A 15,432-nucleotide genomic window follows, 5' to 3' on the forward strand; every position below is an offset into this window, starting at 1 on the left:
ACAGATTAAAATGACAGCACAGTGTCATGTCCACTTGTTACTTGTGTTTTTTGGTGTTTTGTCGCCCTCTGCTGGCGCTTGGGTGCAACTGATTTTATGGGTTTCAGCACCATGAGCATTGTGTAATTATTGACATCAACAATGGCGAGCTAGTAGTTTATTTTTTGAGTAAAAATGTTACAAATTTTATTAAAACGAAAACATTAAGAGGGGTTTTAATATAAAATTTCTATGACTTGTACTAAAATTATCTTTTAAGAACTACAAGTCTTTCTATCCATGGATCGCTTTAACAGAAAGTTAATAATGTTAATGCCATCTTGTTGATTTATTGTTATAATAAACAAATACAGTACTTATGTACCGTATGTTGAATGTATATATCCATCTTCATCTTCATCACTCTATTTTTATTATTGTTATTTTTATTATTATTACTATTATTATATATATACTCTACTTTTGATTGAAAATTTTACAAATTTTATTAAAACGAAAATGTTAAGAGGGGTTTTAATATAAAATTACTATAACTTGTAACAATAATATTTATCTTTTAAGAGCTACAAGTGTTTCTATCCGTGGATCCATTTAACAGAAAGTTACTAATGTTAATGCCATCTTGTGGATTTATTGTTATAATCTTATAATTGCTATAATCTATTCATCTTGTGTCTTATCTTTCCATTCCATCAATAATTTACAGAAAAATATGACATATTTTATAGATGGTTTGAATTGCGATAATTGAGATTAATTACGATTAATTAATTTTTAAGCTGTAATTAACTCGATTAAAAATTTTAATCGTTTGACAGCCCTAATTTTAACGTGATTAATTAAAAAAATGACCGCCCGTTAACACGATAAATTTGACAGCCCTAGAAAGAACACATGGTGATAATGAAAATCCACATATTTGAACCCCCTTTTTTCTTCAGTGTGACAAATACGTTTGAGTCACCTTCACATGTCGTGACTGCATTAGTCCGTAGAGAACTCACCTTCGGATGAGCAAAATTGCTTAGCTTTTTCGCCCCCCCCCCCCCCCCCCCCCCCAAAAAAAAAAAGTTTATGCTAATTGCCACAGTCCAAATATGACCAAATCAAAATTTCCTCACAAAATTAACAGTCTGAGACACGGCTCCACACTGCGTCGACCTTATCACTCAGTCAATTAATGCATGGGGAGCGGTCTCCATGACAACCTGAGGTTGGGGTTGGGTGGCATGGGCCCAGATAATGAGTGAAAAATCAGTTTGCGAGAGGTGGGGTGTTGGGATGAAATGCTAAAGAAGCGAGGAATAGGAAGGTATCTACAGCTTGTTAAGGTTAAGATTGTTAATTTTAAATTGGACGTCTATTAGTAATAGCTAATATTTAGTAAATTCCATAGACAATAGCCATGAATGCCTACTTAATTAGTTTGTGTAGAAGGACAATGAGGCGAAGAACAATGGGGTGATTCCTGCTAACGTGGCAAGTTCAGCTTTCTCATTCTTCCAATTTTAGTCATATTTTACCAGGATTTTACAGTTTACCCTTCAAACTCTGCATACAGGCACATTCTCTTGTTTCTGTCAATATCTTTAAATCCCAGTAAGACAAAAGGAAATGCTCACTCATTAATAGAAAAGATATGTCAGCATGTATGCCAGAGTAAAATGCAGCATTTCAGCAAAATTAGGTTCACAGAGTTGAAACAATAGGGTGTGCCAGGGAAGTATAAACATTGTGAATCCCAAGCAATAGGCGGTGATGAATAAGTCAACAGGCAATAGCTTCCCCTGGTGACCTTTTCAATTGCGCACAATTTCACCATCATCTAGCTCAGAGAGCTGTTTATCAACAGTAATGTGTTTTCTGGTTATAGTGGAGCAAAAACGCTATGAAATGGACACTGACCTGGAGACTGAGGTTTGGGTGGCACAACGGCCAACCTCTTCGGGGAGGAAGGCAGGGAGCGTGTTAACTCTGAACCTCGCTGGAAGTCCTTTCTGATGACTATTGAAGAGAAAGCATTTCATGCAACAATATTTAGCAGTCATACAAAATACTTCTGAGGTCTGTAATATGACAAAAACCTATGTTGGAAAAATCAATTCATAAAATGAAAGAGAGAAATGGTTGTTTTCTGACCAGTGGCGGAACACATGTGAATGAATGTGAATGTGATGAATATCAACAAATCTTAGCTGCCCATTCCTAACCATAAAAAGGGACAAATTCTGCAGCAGAATGGTGCTTCATCGCATACTTCAATCTCTACCTCAAAGTTCCTCAAGGCAAAGAAGATCAAGATCCTCCAGGACTGGCCAGCCCAGTCACCAGACATGAACAGGATGAAAGAGGAAGCATGGAAGACGAAACTCAAGAATGTTGATGAACTCTGGGAGGCATGCAAAACTGCTTTCTTTGATGTTCCTGATGACTTCATCAAAAAAATGTATGAATCCTTGCCGAAGCCCATGGAAGTCATACAAAATATTAAATTTGGATCTCACAGCACCACTACTTAATTTGCTTATGTTATGTAACATATTTTTGTAGTTGAAGTACATTTTTTGTTCAATTTTCACACTACTTTCTGTAGGCGACAAAACTTTTGTCTTGCCAAAATTTGACCTTTACGTCCTCATTAAATGATAAATCTTGTTTTAGTGAAACAAATATATTTTTGTACATTCAACATCATTTGGGAGGGTCTTAGCTTTCATATGAGCCATTTCTGAAACCAATTGAATGATTAAAAGTCAGGTTTTTAGCAATTGTTTCTACAAAAGGGATAAGCGACAAGACTTTTGTCAGGCACTGTACGCCCTTGGCGGCCGCACCCCTTGAACCCCCTTGTTCCTGACCATTGTAAATGAAATACAGTGGGGCAAATAAGTATTTAGTCAACCACTAATTGTGCGAGGTCTTCCTTTGAAAATATTAAAGAGGCCTGTAATCGTCAACATGGGTAAACTTCAACCATGAGAAACAGAATGTGGAAAAAAAAAACAGAAAATCACAGTTTGATTTTTAAAGAATTTATTTGCAAATCATGGTGGAAAATGAAGTATTTGGTTTTGGTCAATGCCAAAAGTTCATCTCAATACTTTGTTATGTACCCTTCTTTGGCAATAACGGAGGCCAAACATTTCTGTAACTCTTCACAAGCTTTTCACACACGGTGTCTGGTATTTTGGCCCATTCCTCCATGTAGATGTCCTCTAGAGCAGTGATGTTTTGGGGCTGTCGTTGGGCAACGCGGACTTTCAACTCCCTCCACAGATTTTCTATGGGGTTGAGATCTGGTGACTGGCTAAACCACTCCAGGACCTTGATATGCTTTTTACGAAGCCACTCCTTTGTTGCCTTGGCTGTGTGTTTGGGATCATTGTCATGCTGAAAGACCCAGTCACGTCTCATCTTCAATGTCCTTGCTGATGGAAGGAGATTTTCACTCAAAATCTCTCGATACATGGCCCCATTCATTCTTTCCTTTACACAGATCAGTCGTCCTGGTCCCTTTGCAGAAAAACAGCCCAAAGCATGATGTTTCCACCCCCATGCTTCACAGTGGGTATGGTGTTCTTCGGACGCAATTCAGTATTCTTACTCCTCCAAACACGAGAACCTGTGTTTCTACCAAAAAGTTCTATTTTGGTTTCATCTGACCATAACACATTCTCGCAGTCCTCCTCTAGATCATCCAAATGCTCTCTAGCGAACCGCAGATAGGCCTGGACGTGTACCGGCTTCAGCAGGGAGACACGTCTGGCAGTGCAGGATTTGAATCCCTGGCGGCGCATTGTGTTACTGATAGTAGCCTTTGTTACTGTAGTCCCAGCTCTCTGTAGGTCATTCACTATGTCCCCCCGTGTGGTTCTGGGATTTTTGCTCACCGTCCTTGTTATCATTTTGACGCCACGGGGTGAGATCATGCATGGAGCCCCAGATCGAGGGAGATTATCAGTGGTCTTGTATGTCTTCCATTTTCTAATAATTGCTCCCACAGTTGATTTCTTTACAGCAAGCGTTTTACCTATTGCAGATTCAGTCTTCCCAGCCTGGTGCAGGTCTACAATTTTGTCTCTGGTGTCCTTCGACAGCTCTTTGGTCTTGGCCATAGTGGAGTTTGGAGTGTGACTGACTGAGTTTGTGGACAGGTGTCTTTTATACCGATAATGAGTTAAAACAGGTGCCATTAATACAGGTAACGAGTGGAGCCTCGTTAGAAGAAGTTAGACCTCTTTGACAGCCAAAAATCTTGCTTGTTTGTAGGTGACCAAATACTTATTTTCCACTCTAATTTGCATTTTTTTTTTTTTTTTTTTAAATCACACAATGTGATTTTCCTTTTTTTTCACATTCTGTCTCTCATGGTGGAGGTTTACCCATGTTGACAATTACAGGCCTCCCTAATCTTTTCAAGTAGGAGAACTTGCACAATTGGTGGTTGACTAAATACTTATTTGCCCCACTGTAAATAGCTTCGTAAATCTGGCTTTGCATGAATCTACCATTCTATAACAAAGACTAGTTGGATGTGAATAGAGCGATTTTATGGTAGCACATTAGTGTCAACATTCCCTGAGCATTTTTTATGTTCTGTATTACTACAAGTGTTCAATATTTCATAGGATACTTGGCGAAAGCAAAGCCCGGAGAAGGATGAGCCAGCCCTCGTCTGCTCTCGGCGACTCTTGCAAACTTTGCAGACAAGATTTAAAAAAAAAAAAAAAAAAAAATAATAATAATAATAATCCTAAACTCCGGATGATACTCAGGATGACTTCTCCCATCTCAAGTCTTCTGTTGTGTTTCGCATTAGATCTGGTGTGGGTGTTATGATAAAACAATTGTAGCTGGATTTAGAACAGGCTATGAAATGTGTTATCTAGGAGCTTTGTAACGGTTAGAAGAAGGTGGGAGTTGGTATGGAGGGTGTAAAGAATTTTGAAGTTAACATTGAAGTATGTTATCAGGAGGATAGCAGGGAGTCTATTGTGTAAAGAAACTAATGAGAGTTATATTGTTAGAGAACAGGTTGACAGCATTGTTTCAGGTATGCAAATCAGCATGTACTTTGTCGTGTTATTCTACAGTAGGTTGTGCTGTAAACATGAAAATCTCTGTTCTAAAGGACAAAATTATTCATGTTTATACCAAGCTTGTATTCTGCAAGCGGTGATAGCATGTTTCAACTGCAAGACTCCAACAACACATTTATTGATTGGTGAAGATCTGGTTTTTAGACATATTTTATAAAATGCTATGTATCTTGACAATTTTTTGTTGATGTTGATTCTTTTTGAGTAGCTACTGCAATTTTAAAGTCTTCTTTTGGATCGATTACATCCCTGCTTGAAAGCTGATCTGTAAAAACGGTCATCGATCTTAATGTTCATCGGAATGCAACTAGAATATACAGCACATTTTGAAACTGCATTACATCAACACAGCAGGGATTACCGTCTATTTAGAGTATGTATACTGTATAATAAAATGTCATGGCAACCAACTGCAGCAGTGAGTTATGATCTACGTTGTAAGATGGCACTCGATTGAGGTGGAACAATATATCAATAGGTACCGTGATACTTTGCATCCCTACAAGTTGCTACCAAAATCTTCCACTAGATTAGTGTCTGTGTTAAGTCATTGGCTGCCACTGACGGCGCTAGACGCCCAATCCTTTTTGATTAGAAGGGGCGAATGAACGTTAGTTAAATTGATGTGCGTGTGCGCTCTTCTTCATGTGCGCAAAGACGTCTTCTTTGTGTGTACATGCGCTCGTGTGCTTATTTACTACCTGTTCTACCCATCATGCGCCAAAATAAAAGCATGCATCACAAAACATTTTAAAAAACGACCAGACTCGGGCATCGTAAACTTGAATCACGTAAGTCGAGTACATCGTAATCCGGGGACTACCTGTACCACCAAATTGTGAGATCCTCGTTATCGTGAGCCTGGTATCGCATATCGTATCGTGAGATACCCAGAGGTTCCCACCCCTAGAGCTAGACACAACACTATCCGTCTGCTCGTTCAACGTTTTGTAGCTCGCTCAACTGGAACATAAAAGTGGGGTAGAAAGTAAACAAAAAAAACCTCAATTTAAAATGTATTACTGTACTGACCCCCAGGGGAGCTTCTCGGTTGAGCGGGCAGGTATCGTCGCGGCAGAGCCGGTGTGGACGGAGGCTGAAGGCTGTTGCTGCGACATGGAGCACCTCTCTGTTGATCAGATGATGGGAGTACGCTGCTCACTCTGTGTATAGGCGGCTCCTCGCTTACACTCAATCCTAAAATAGACACATTTTCAATAAATGACCTTGCACCGTATTCACAATTTTACCATTTTTCTTCCTGTCAAAATGTCATGAGAGAGATACTTATTTAATATTTATGATAATTTTCTATTTACACATGCACTCAACCTCAATTTGTGTAATCCGTCAAATAGATTAACACTCTCACACCGCGTGTATCCTGTTTATCTCTCCATTCCCAATCGATAAGGACACAATGCCATGTGTGTGACACGTAGGGATAAACAAGCAACCGTGAGGTGTTGATTGGGCTATAACGCCTCTCCTTTTGGCCTACATTATAAGACGTTAGTACAATTAGCAGGCACTCATGCCCACTGAATGCAGGCACATTGTACTCTAAAAATAAACTTGTTAACACGTAGTAGTATCACAATTGTTCAGAATTGATTCATTATATATTTGGATATGGAATTCGGGCTTTATAACGATAAACCCTTAAGGAATATATTTTCATATAATCATGAATACGTATAATTATTCATGATTATCCATCACTTCAGAGGTGGAATATAAGAAAGAGGCTGCTTCTACAGGCTACAGCCTCGGGCGCCGAGCAGGGCAGAATTTTATATCGTTCCCATGCAAATGAGCAATTCATCCCAGCCTGGTGCATGGAATCGCACTCGATGGAAAAGTACGTAGTGTAAACAATAAATAACAAGGTCCCCCTTATAGTGATTAAGAGGAAGAGAGTTCAAATGTTTACAGAAAGGCGTAGAGGCACTTTGCGAACAAACTTGAAAACTATCAGAACAGCAATGAATGAATACAAGTAGTCAAAGGTTACAGACGAGTTCCATTTCTACGCTGGCGACATGACCCAAATTTCCATATAAGTCGGAATTAACCCTTTAAGTACCCCTAAATACCCCCCAGATCTCAAAATAACTCTCCAAAAACATTTATACTGTATGTATAACATATTATATGTCATTGTGCTGTCCTTGCCAAGCTAAATCCTAGCTAGACAGCGAGCTAAGCTTTAGCCTGGATTGGCGCCGCATTTCCCCTTAGCTTCCGGTTTTCGCCCCCCACTCCAGCTACAGTTCCAGATCCGGTTTGGGTGCACAACTGCACGTGTTTTTTCTCTGTTAGCGATTGATGCCACGATTGGGACCACTGAAGGAATCTGACTGTCTAGCCAGACCGCCGGAATCACGCCAGCCAAACCGCCGGACCCGCGCTGGCCAGCGAGACCCCGTCAAACCGGCCAGAAGGCCAAACTCCGTGCGTTCACCTTAGTGTTAACCCTTTGTACTGACTCCATTCTGAAAGACTTAAAGAAGGCTCACTGAGAACAAGTTGACACTTTATTCAGGTCAACAGCGATCAAACAGAAAGGCGAAACAGACACAGACGAGGAGGCAAACTCGTTCCAAGGTCAGCATATCAGAGCCGGCGGAGCCCATCCCTCCTTCCGTGGCCCAGCAAAGGGGCCATCGTCACCCCCCCCAGGGAACCAGGGTGTTCCCCTGGGCCACCCGTGCCCCCATCAACCGGCCTTCAGGGATGGGAAGAGGGGACTCACCCCCAACCCCACGCCACCCACACCCCCGTCCGCCCACCCGGCTCACGAGCCACAGCCGCAGCCCTCCAACCGGCACGGCATGCAACGGGACCCCCAACAGCTCACCAAGCCCAGGGCAGGGCACGGTCCCCAGCCGGAAAAGGCGACACCTAGCCGACACACCGGTGTCCACCGAGCGACCTGCGATGGAGCGCAGGGCGGATAACCAGGCAGAGAAGAGAGGGGAAGGCGGAAGCAGGGGAACGCCAAGGAGCCGCCGTGGGGCGACGCGAGACTGGAGCCCCGACCTCCCCCCACTCTCGCGGCCGGCAGCCCAGGCAGAGGGGCCTGATATACAGTATACATATGGCGGAAAACACTCAGGTGACTTGAAGTTCCGCTTTGAGACCCCCAATTTGGCCAAATTTCAAAATTGTCCGATATGCACGTGTGATACATCATTCGAAAGCTTAAAATCTCAATTTTCTAGGAGAAGAAACATTTTGAACAGGACGGCATTTTTAAAAAAAATGTTTTTTTAAACAGCAAAACCCTATCTGGAGGTGAAAGCACACGAGAGCAGAATTACAAACGCCATGACTTAAACGAGATATTATCGCGCACTTACCTTGTTTTCGATCCAAAAACTTCATGTAGCATGTACTGTATCACCGAGTGCCAAGACACAACTGTGAATGGCCACAGCTGGATTTTTGGGAGATTTTATGGGTGAAACATGGTAATATAACAAGGGTCGTGATGCAGAAATCGCAGACATCATGGAGTGGTCGAGATTTTCTTTTTCATATATTTACCATTTTAAACTTTTTTTCAATTTTTTTTGTTTGGACCGATTATTTATCATCTAACATATCGGAGAAAATGCGACAGTAACAAAAACAAAAAAAAATACAATTAAGCGATAGTTATGAGGTAGATATCCGTGACTTTTTTTACAGACGCCATTTTTTTCATTGTTTAAAAGTTAAAGCCGTTTTTTTTTTTTTTTTTTTTAAACGAAATATGACAATACCAATTAATGATTCTAAGCTAAAAATGACAGACATTTTGAATAATAATTATAATTAATTACCTTCGTTTTATGGCTGGGTTGAAACAAAAGCAGTTGCGCGACGTCTGTAAACGGGGTTTTCAGGGTAAAACGGACAATTAAAAATAGTTCGGGGGCTTAATGCGCCATGAATCTGCTATGGCAGCATACAGACATATTGTTTTATCAAACACAACAGTTGTTTTGGCTTAAAATACAGCAGTTTCTTTTAAAGAGGAGTGCAAGAGCAGAAACTGCTTTTTCAGTCTTGTCTGTGTTTTCCGCCATATCCATGTTGGACTTAGTCCTCCTTTACTCCAGGGAGCAGTAGAGCATAATCCAACAACCAACATTACAGGAAAAAGACAAACCAAAACACGTGGAAGAAGTTATCGTTGATCACTTCTACGAAAGTTATGGCAAATGTATCAAATGCAGTATTACTAATATTTTTTTAAGAACCGGTATATGGCGGAAAACACAGACAAGACTGAAAAAGCACTTTCTGCTCTTGCAACCGTCTTTCAAATAAACTGCTGTATTCTAAGCCAGAATAACTGTTGTGTTTGATAGAACAATATGTCTATATGCAGCCGTAGCAGATTCATGGCGCATTAAGCCCCCAAACTATTTTAAATTTGTCTGTTTTACGCTCAAAACCCCTGTTTACAGACGTCGCGCAACCGTTTTTGTTTCAACCCATCCATAAAACGTAGGTAATTACCTTGGTCTTTCCAAAGGAAAGAACAAGGTAATGATATTCTACAACTTTATTGTACTTATTACCTTGGTCTTTCTGAAAGAAAGAACAAGGTATTGTTATTGTGCAACTTTATTACCTTGGTCTTTCTGAAAGAAAGAACAAGGTATTGTTATTGTGCAACTTTATTATTATTATTATTATTATTCAATAATTCTCCGCGTTTTTTTGAGCCAACGCACAGCCCAAACCGTAGCACCGATCGGCACCGTTGAAGTATCGGCACGACCGGATTTTTCGCGTGACGATGGGAATTTTTCAAACCGCCACGAAAAATTTTCCGTTCGCCCGTAAACGGCAATTTTCCGAAAAATAAAAAAAGTTTCAAAATGTATCTAGTCCTACAATTTTTGACCAAATCACATAATTTGGGCATCAAAAATTCCGGGACGGTGAGGGGCATAAAAGTTGTATACAGAATTTGGCAAAAATTTACGGTTCCCCGGAAATTTGCCAAAAACTTTCCTATTCATTTTGAATGGAAAAAAAACGCGCGCTTCACAGCCCGAACCGTTAGACCGATCGGCACCGTTCAAGTATCGGCACGACCGGAATTTTTGCGTGACACAGGAAACTTTACAAATGGCCCCGAAAATTTTTCAATTCGTCCGTAAACGGCAATTTTCCGTGAAAAAAAAAAAAGTTTCAAAATGTATCTAGTCCTACAATTTTTGACCAAATCACATAATTTGGGCATCAAAAATTCCGGGACGGTGAGGGGCATAAAAGTTGTATACAGAATTTGGAAAAAAATTACGCTTCCTCGGAAATTTGCCAAAAACTATCCCATTCATTTCGAATGGGAAAAGTCCCATTCACTTCCAATGGGATTTCCAATGGAATTTACATTGCATTGATGCCATTGACGGCCATGCATGTCAAATCTACTGATGCCAATGTACTTGGATTCAATTGATTATATGGATGTCGATGCCATTGACGGCCATGGACGTCCAAAATTTTTCCCATTCATTTTCAATGGGGAAAAAACAAAATTACCCCAAATCAACAGAAAATGACCAGATATCAATAGGACGTGTCCCCCAAACTTCCCCAATTCCATTGACGCTTATGAAGGGTGCCGCCATTGACTTACATGGACGTCCAAAATTTTTCCCATTCATTTTCAATGGGGAAAAAACTAAATTTCTCCAAATCAACAGAAAATGACCAGATATCAATAGGACGTATATCCCAAACGTCCCCAATTCCATTGACGCTTATGGGGGGTGCTGCCATTGACGTCCATGGACGTCCAAAATTTTACCCATTCATTTTCAATGGGAAATTTTTTTTTTTCCCCAAATCAACAGAAAATGACTAGATATCAATAGGACCTGTCCCCCAAATGTCCCCGATTGCATTGCTACTTATGGAGGGTGATGCCATTGACGTCCAGGGACGTCCAAACTTCCCATTCATTTCCAATGGCATTTCTTCATGTTTGTTCATTCTTTTGATGCCAATGTACTTGGATTCCATTGACGGTTATGTAAGTTGATACCATTGACGTCCATGGACGTCCAAAATTTTTCCCATTCATTTTCAATGGGAATTTTTTTTTTTTCCCCAAATCAACAGAAAATGACTAGATATCATTAGGACGTGTCCCCCAAATGTCCCCGATTGCATTACCGCTTATGGGGGGTGATGCCATTGACGTCCATGGACGTCCAAACTTCCCAATCATTTCCAAAGCCATTTCTTCATGTTTGTTCATTTTATTGATGCCAATGTACTTGGATTCCATTGACGCTTATGTAAGTTGATACCATTGACGTCCATGGACGTCCAAAATTTTTCCCATTCATTTTCAATGGGATTTTTTTTTTTTTTTCCCAAATCAACAGAAAATGACTAGATATCATTAGGACGTTTCCCCCAAATGTCCCCGATTGCATTGCCGCTTATGGAGGGTGATGCCATTGACGTTCATGGACGTCTAAACTTCCCATTCATTTCCAATGGCATTTCTTCATGTTTGTTCATTTTATTGATGCCAATGTACTTGGATTCCATTGACGCTTATGTAAGTTGATACCATTGACGTCCATGGACGTCCAAAATTTTTCCCATTCATTTTCAATGGGAAATTTTTTTTTTTCCCCAAATCAACAGAAAATGACTAGATATCAATAGGACCTGTCCCCCAAATGTCCCCGATTGCATTGCTACTTATGGAGGGTGATGCAATTGACGTCCAGGGACGTCCAAACTTCCCATTCATTTCCAATGGCATTTCTTCATGTTTGTTCATTCTTTTGATGCCAATGTACTTGGATTCCATTGACGGTTATGTAAGTTGATACCATTGACGTCCATGGACGTCCAAAATTTTTCCCATTCATTTTCAATGGGAATTTTTTTTTTTTCCCCAAATCAACAGAAAATGACTAGATATCATTAGGACGTGTCCCCCAAATGTCCCCGATTGCATTACCGCTTATGGGGGGTGATGCCATTGACGTCCATGGACGTCCAAACTTCCCAATCATTTCCAAAGCCATTTCTTCATGTTTGTACATTTTATTGATGCCAATGTACTTGGATTCCATTGACGCTTATGTAAGTTGATACCATTGACGTCCATGGACGTCCAAAATTTTTCCCATTCATTTTCAATGGGATTTTTTTTTTTTTTTTCCCAAATCAACAGAAAATGACTAGATATCATTAGGACGTTTCCCCCAAATGTCCCCGATTGCATTGCCGCTTATGGAGGGTGATGCCATTGACGTTCATGGACGTCTAAACTTCCCATTCATTTCCAATGGCATTTCTTCATGTTTGTTCATTTTATTGATGCCAATGTACTTGGATTCCATTGACGCTTATGTAAGTTGATACCATTGACGTCCATGGACGTCCAAAATTTTTCCCATTCATTTTCAATGGGAAATTTTTTTTTTTCCCCAAATCAACAGAAAATGACTAGATATCAATAGGACCTGTCCCCCAAATGTCCCCGATTGCATTGCTACTTATGGAGGGTGATGCCATTGACGTCCAGGGACGTCCAAACTTCCCATTCATTTCCAATGGCATTTCTTCATGTTTGTTCATTCTTTTGATGCCAATGTACTTGGATTCCATTGACGGTTATGTAAGTTGATACCATTGACGTCCATGGACGTCCAAAATTTTTCCCATTCATTTTCAATGGGAATTTTTTTTTTTTCCCCAAATCAACAGAAAATGACTAGATATCATTAGGACGTGTCCCCCAAATGTCCCCGATTGCATTACCGCTTATGGGGGGTGATGCCATTGACGTCCATGGACGTCCAAACTTCCCAATCATTTCCAAAGCCATTTCTTCATGTTTGTTCATTTTATTGATGCCAATGTACTTGGATTCCATTGACGCTTATGTAAGTTGATACCATTGACGTCCATGGACGTCCAAAATTTTTCCCATTCATTTTCAATGGGATTTTTTTTTTTTTTTCCCAAATCAACAGAAAATGACTAGATATCATTAGGACGTGTCCCCCAAATGTCCCCGATTGCATTACCGCTTATGGGGGGTGATGCCATTGACGTCCATGGACGTCCAAACTTCCCAATCATTTCCAAAGCCATTTCTTCATGTTTGTTCATTTTATTGATGCCAATGTACTTGGATTCCATTGACGCTTATGTAAGTTGATACCATTGACGTCCATGGACGTCCAAAATTATTCCCATTCATTTTCAATGGGATTTTTTTTTTTTTTTCCCAAATCAACAGAAAATGACTAGATATCATTAGGACGTTTCCCCCAAATGTCCCCGATTGCATTGCCGCTTATGGAGGGTGATGCCATTGACGTTCATGGACGTCTAAACTTCCCATTCATTTCCAATGGCATTTCTTCATGTTTGTTCATTTTATTGATGCCAATGTACTTGGATTCCATTGACGCTTATGTAAGTTGATACCATTGACTTCCATGGACGTCCAAAATTTTTCCCATTCATTTTCAATGGGAATTTTTTTTTTTCCCCCAAATCAACAGAAAATGACTAGATATCATTAGGACGTGTCCCCCAAACTTCCCCGATTCCATTAACAATTATGAAAGGTGCCGCCATTGACGTCCATGGACGTTCAATTCTCCCATTCATTTCTAACGGCTTTTACTTTGTTTTTTGCCAATGACTGGCATTATGATCCATTCTATTGATAGACCTGAGTGGGGCTAAGATCTGTGTCTCCACAGAGGAAAGACCAAGGTGTGTAATTTCTCCCGAAATTGCAGTTTCTAGTTTCTCCCGAAATTGCAGTTTCTAGTTATTATTATTATTTATTATATCATCATCTTATTCTCCGCGTTTTTTCGGCGCGCCGCGCAGCCCGAACCGTACCACCGATCGGCACCATTCAAGTATTGACACGACCGGATTTTTCGCGCGACGCGGGGACTTTTTCAAAATCCCCCGAAAAATTTTCCGTTCGCCCGTAAACGGCAATTTTCCGGAAAAAAAAAAAAGTTTAAAAATGTATCTAGTCCTACAATTTTTGACCAAATCACATAATTTGGGTATCAAAAATTCCGGGACGGTGAGGGGCATAAAAGTTGTATACAGAATTTGGCAAAACTTTACGGTTCCCCGGAAATTTGCCAAAAACTCTCCCATTCATTTCTAATGGGAAAAGTTCCCATTCACTTACAATGGGATTTCAATGGAATTTACATTGCATTGATGCCATTGACGGCCATGCATGTCAAATCTATTGATGCCAATGTACTTGGATTCTATTGACTATATGGATGTCGATGCCATTGACGGCCATGGACGTCCAAAATTTTTCCCATTCATTTTCAATGGGGACAAAATACAATTTCCCCTAATCAACAGAAAATGACCAGATATCAATAGGACGTAAACCCCAAACGTCCCCAACTCCATTGACGCTTATGAAGGGTGCCGCCATTGACTTCGATGAACGTCCAAAAATTTTCCCATTCATTTTCAATGGGGAAAAAACTAAATTTCCCCAAATCAACAGAAAATGACCAGATATTAATAGGACGTAAACCCCAAACGTCCCCAACTCCATTGACGCTTATGTGGGTTGCTGCCATTGACGTCCATGGACGTCCAAAATTTTTCCCATTCATTTTCAATAGGATTTTTTTTTTTTTTCCCAAAATCAAAACAAAATGACCAGATGTCAATAGGACATGTCCCCCAAATGTCCCCAATTGCATTGCCGCTAATGGAGGGTGATGCCATTGACGTTCATGGACGTCCAAACTTCCCATTCATTTCCAATGGCATTTCTTCATGTTTGTTCATTCTATTGATGCCAATGTACTTGGATTGCCGCTAATGGAGGGTGATGCCATTGACGTTCATGGACGTCCAAACTTCCCATTCATTTCCAATGGCATTTCTTCATGTTTGTTCATTCTATTGATGCCAATGTACTTGGATTCCATTGACGCTTATGTAAGTTGATACCATTGACGTCCATGGACGTCCAAAATTTTTCCCATTCATTTTCAATGGGGAAAAAACTACATTTCTCCAAATCAACAGAAAATGACCAGATATCAATAGGACGTATACCCCAAACGTCCCCAACTCCATTGACGCTTATGGGGGGTGCTGCCATTGACGTCCATGGACGTCCAAAATTTTACCCATTCATTTTTAATGGGAAATTTTTTTTTTTCCCCAAATCAACAGAAAATGACTAGATATCATTAGGACGTGTCCCCCAAATGTCCCCGATTGCATTGCCGCTTATGGGGGGTGATGCCATTGACGTCCATGGACGTCCAAACTTCCCAATCATTTC

At 40.4% G+C, this 15,432-nt stretch overlaps 1 protein-coding gene across 2 annotated transcripts in view; it reads right to left on the reverse strand.

The window, feature by feature from the left end:
• The window catches only part of mtus2a (microtubule associated tumor suppressor candidate 2a), a 105,884-nt gene that overhangs the window by 18,954 nt on the left and 71,498 nt on the right, over positions 1–15,432 (reverse strand). For both annotated transcript variants that reach the window (XM_057820790.1, XM_057820789.1), the window contains exons 5-6: positions 6,132–6,296; positions 1,906–2,004 (exon numbers count right to left, since the gene is read on the reverse strand). In XM_057820790.1, coding sequence (XP_057676773.1) covers positions 1,906–2,004; positions 6,132–6,296 — 264 coding nt within the window. The remainder of the gene's footprint in view (positions 1–1,905; positions 2,005–6,131; positions 6,297–15,432) is intronic.

The sequence above is a fragment of the Corythoichthys intestinalis genome, chromosome 18, assembly GCF_030265065.1.
Source record: "Corythoichthys intestinalis isolate RoL2023-P3 chromosome 18, ASM3026506v1, whole genome shotgun sequence".
In the NCBI taxonomy this organism is placed as follows: Eukaryota; Metazoa; Chordata; class Actinopteri; order Syngnathiformes; family Syngnathidae; genus Corythoichthys; species Corythoichthys intestinalis.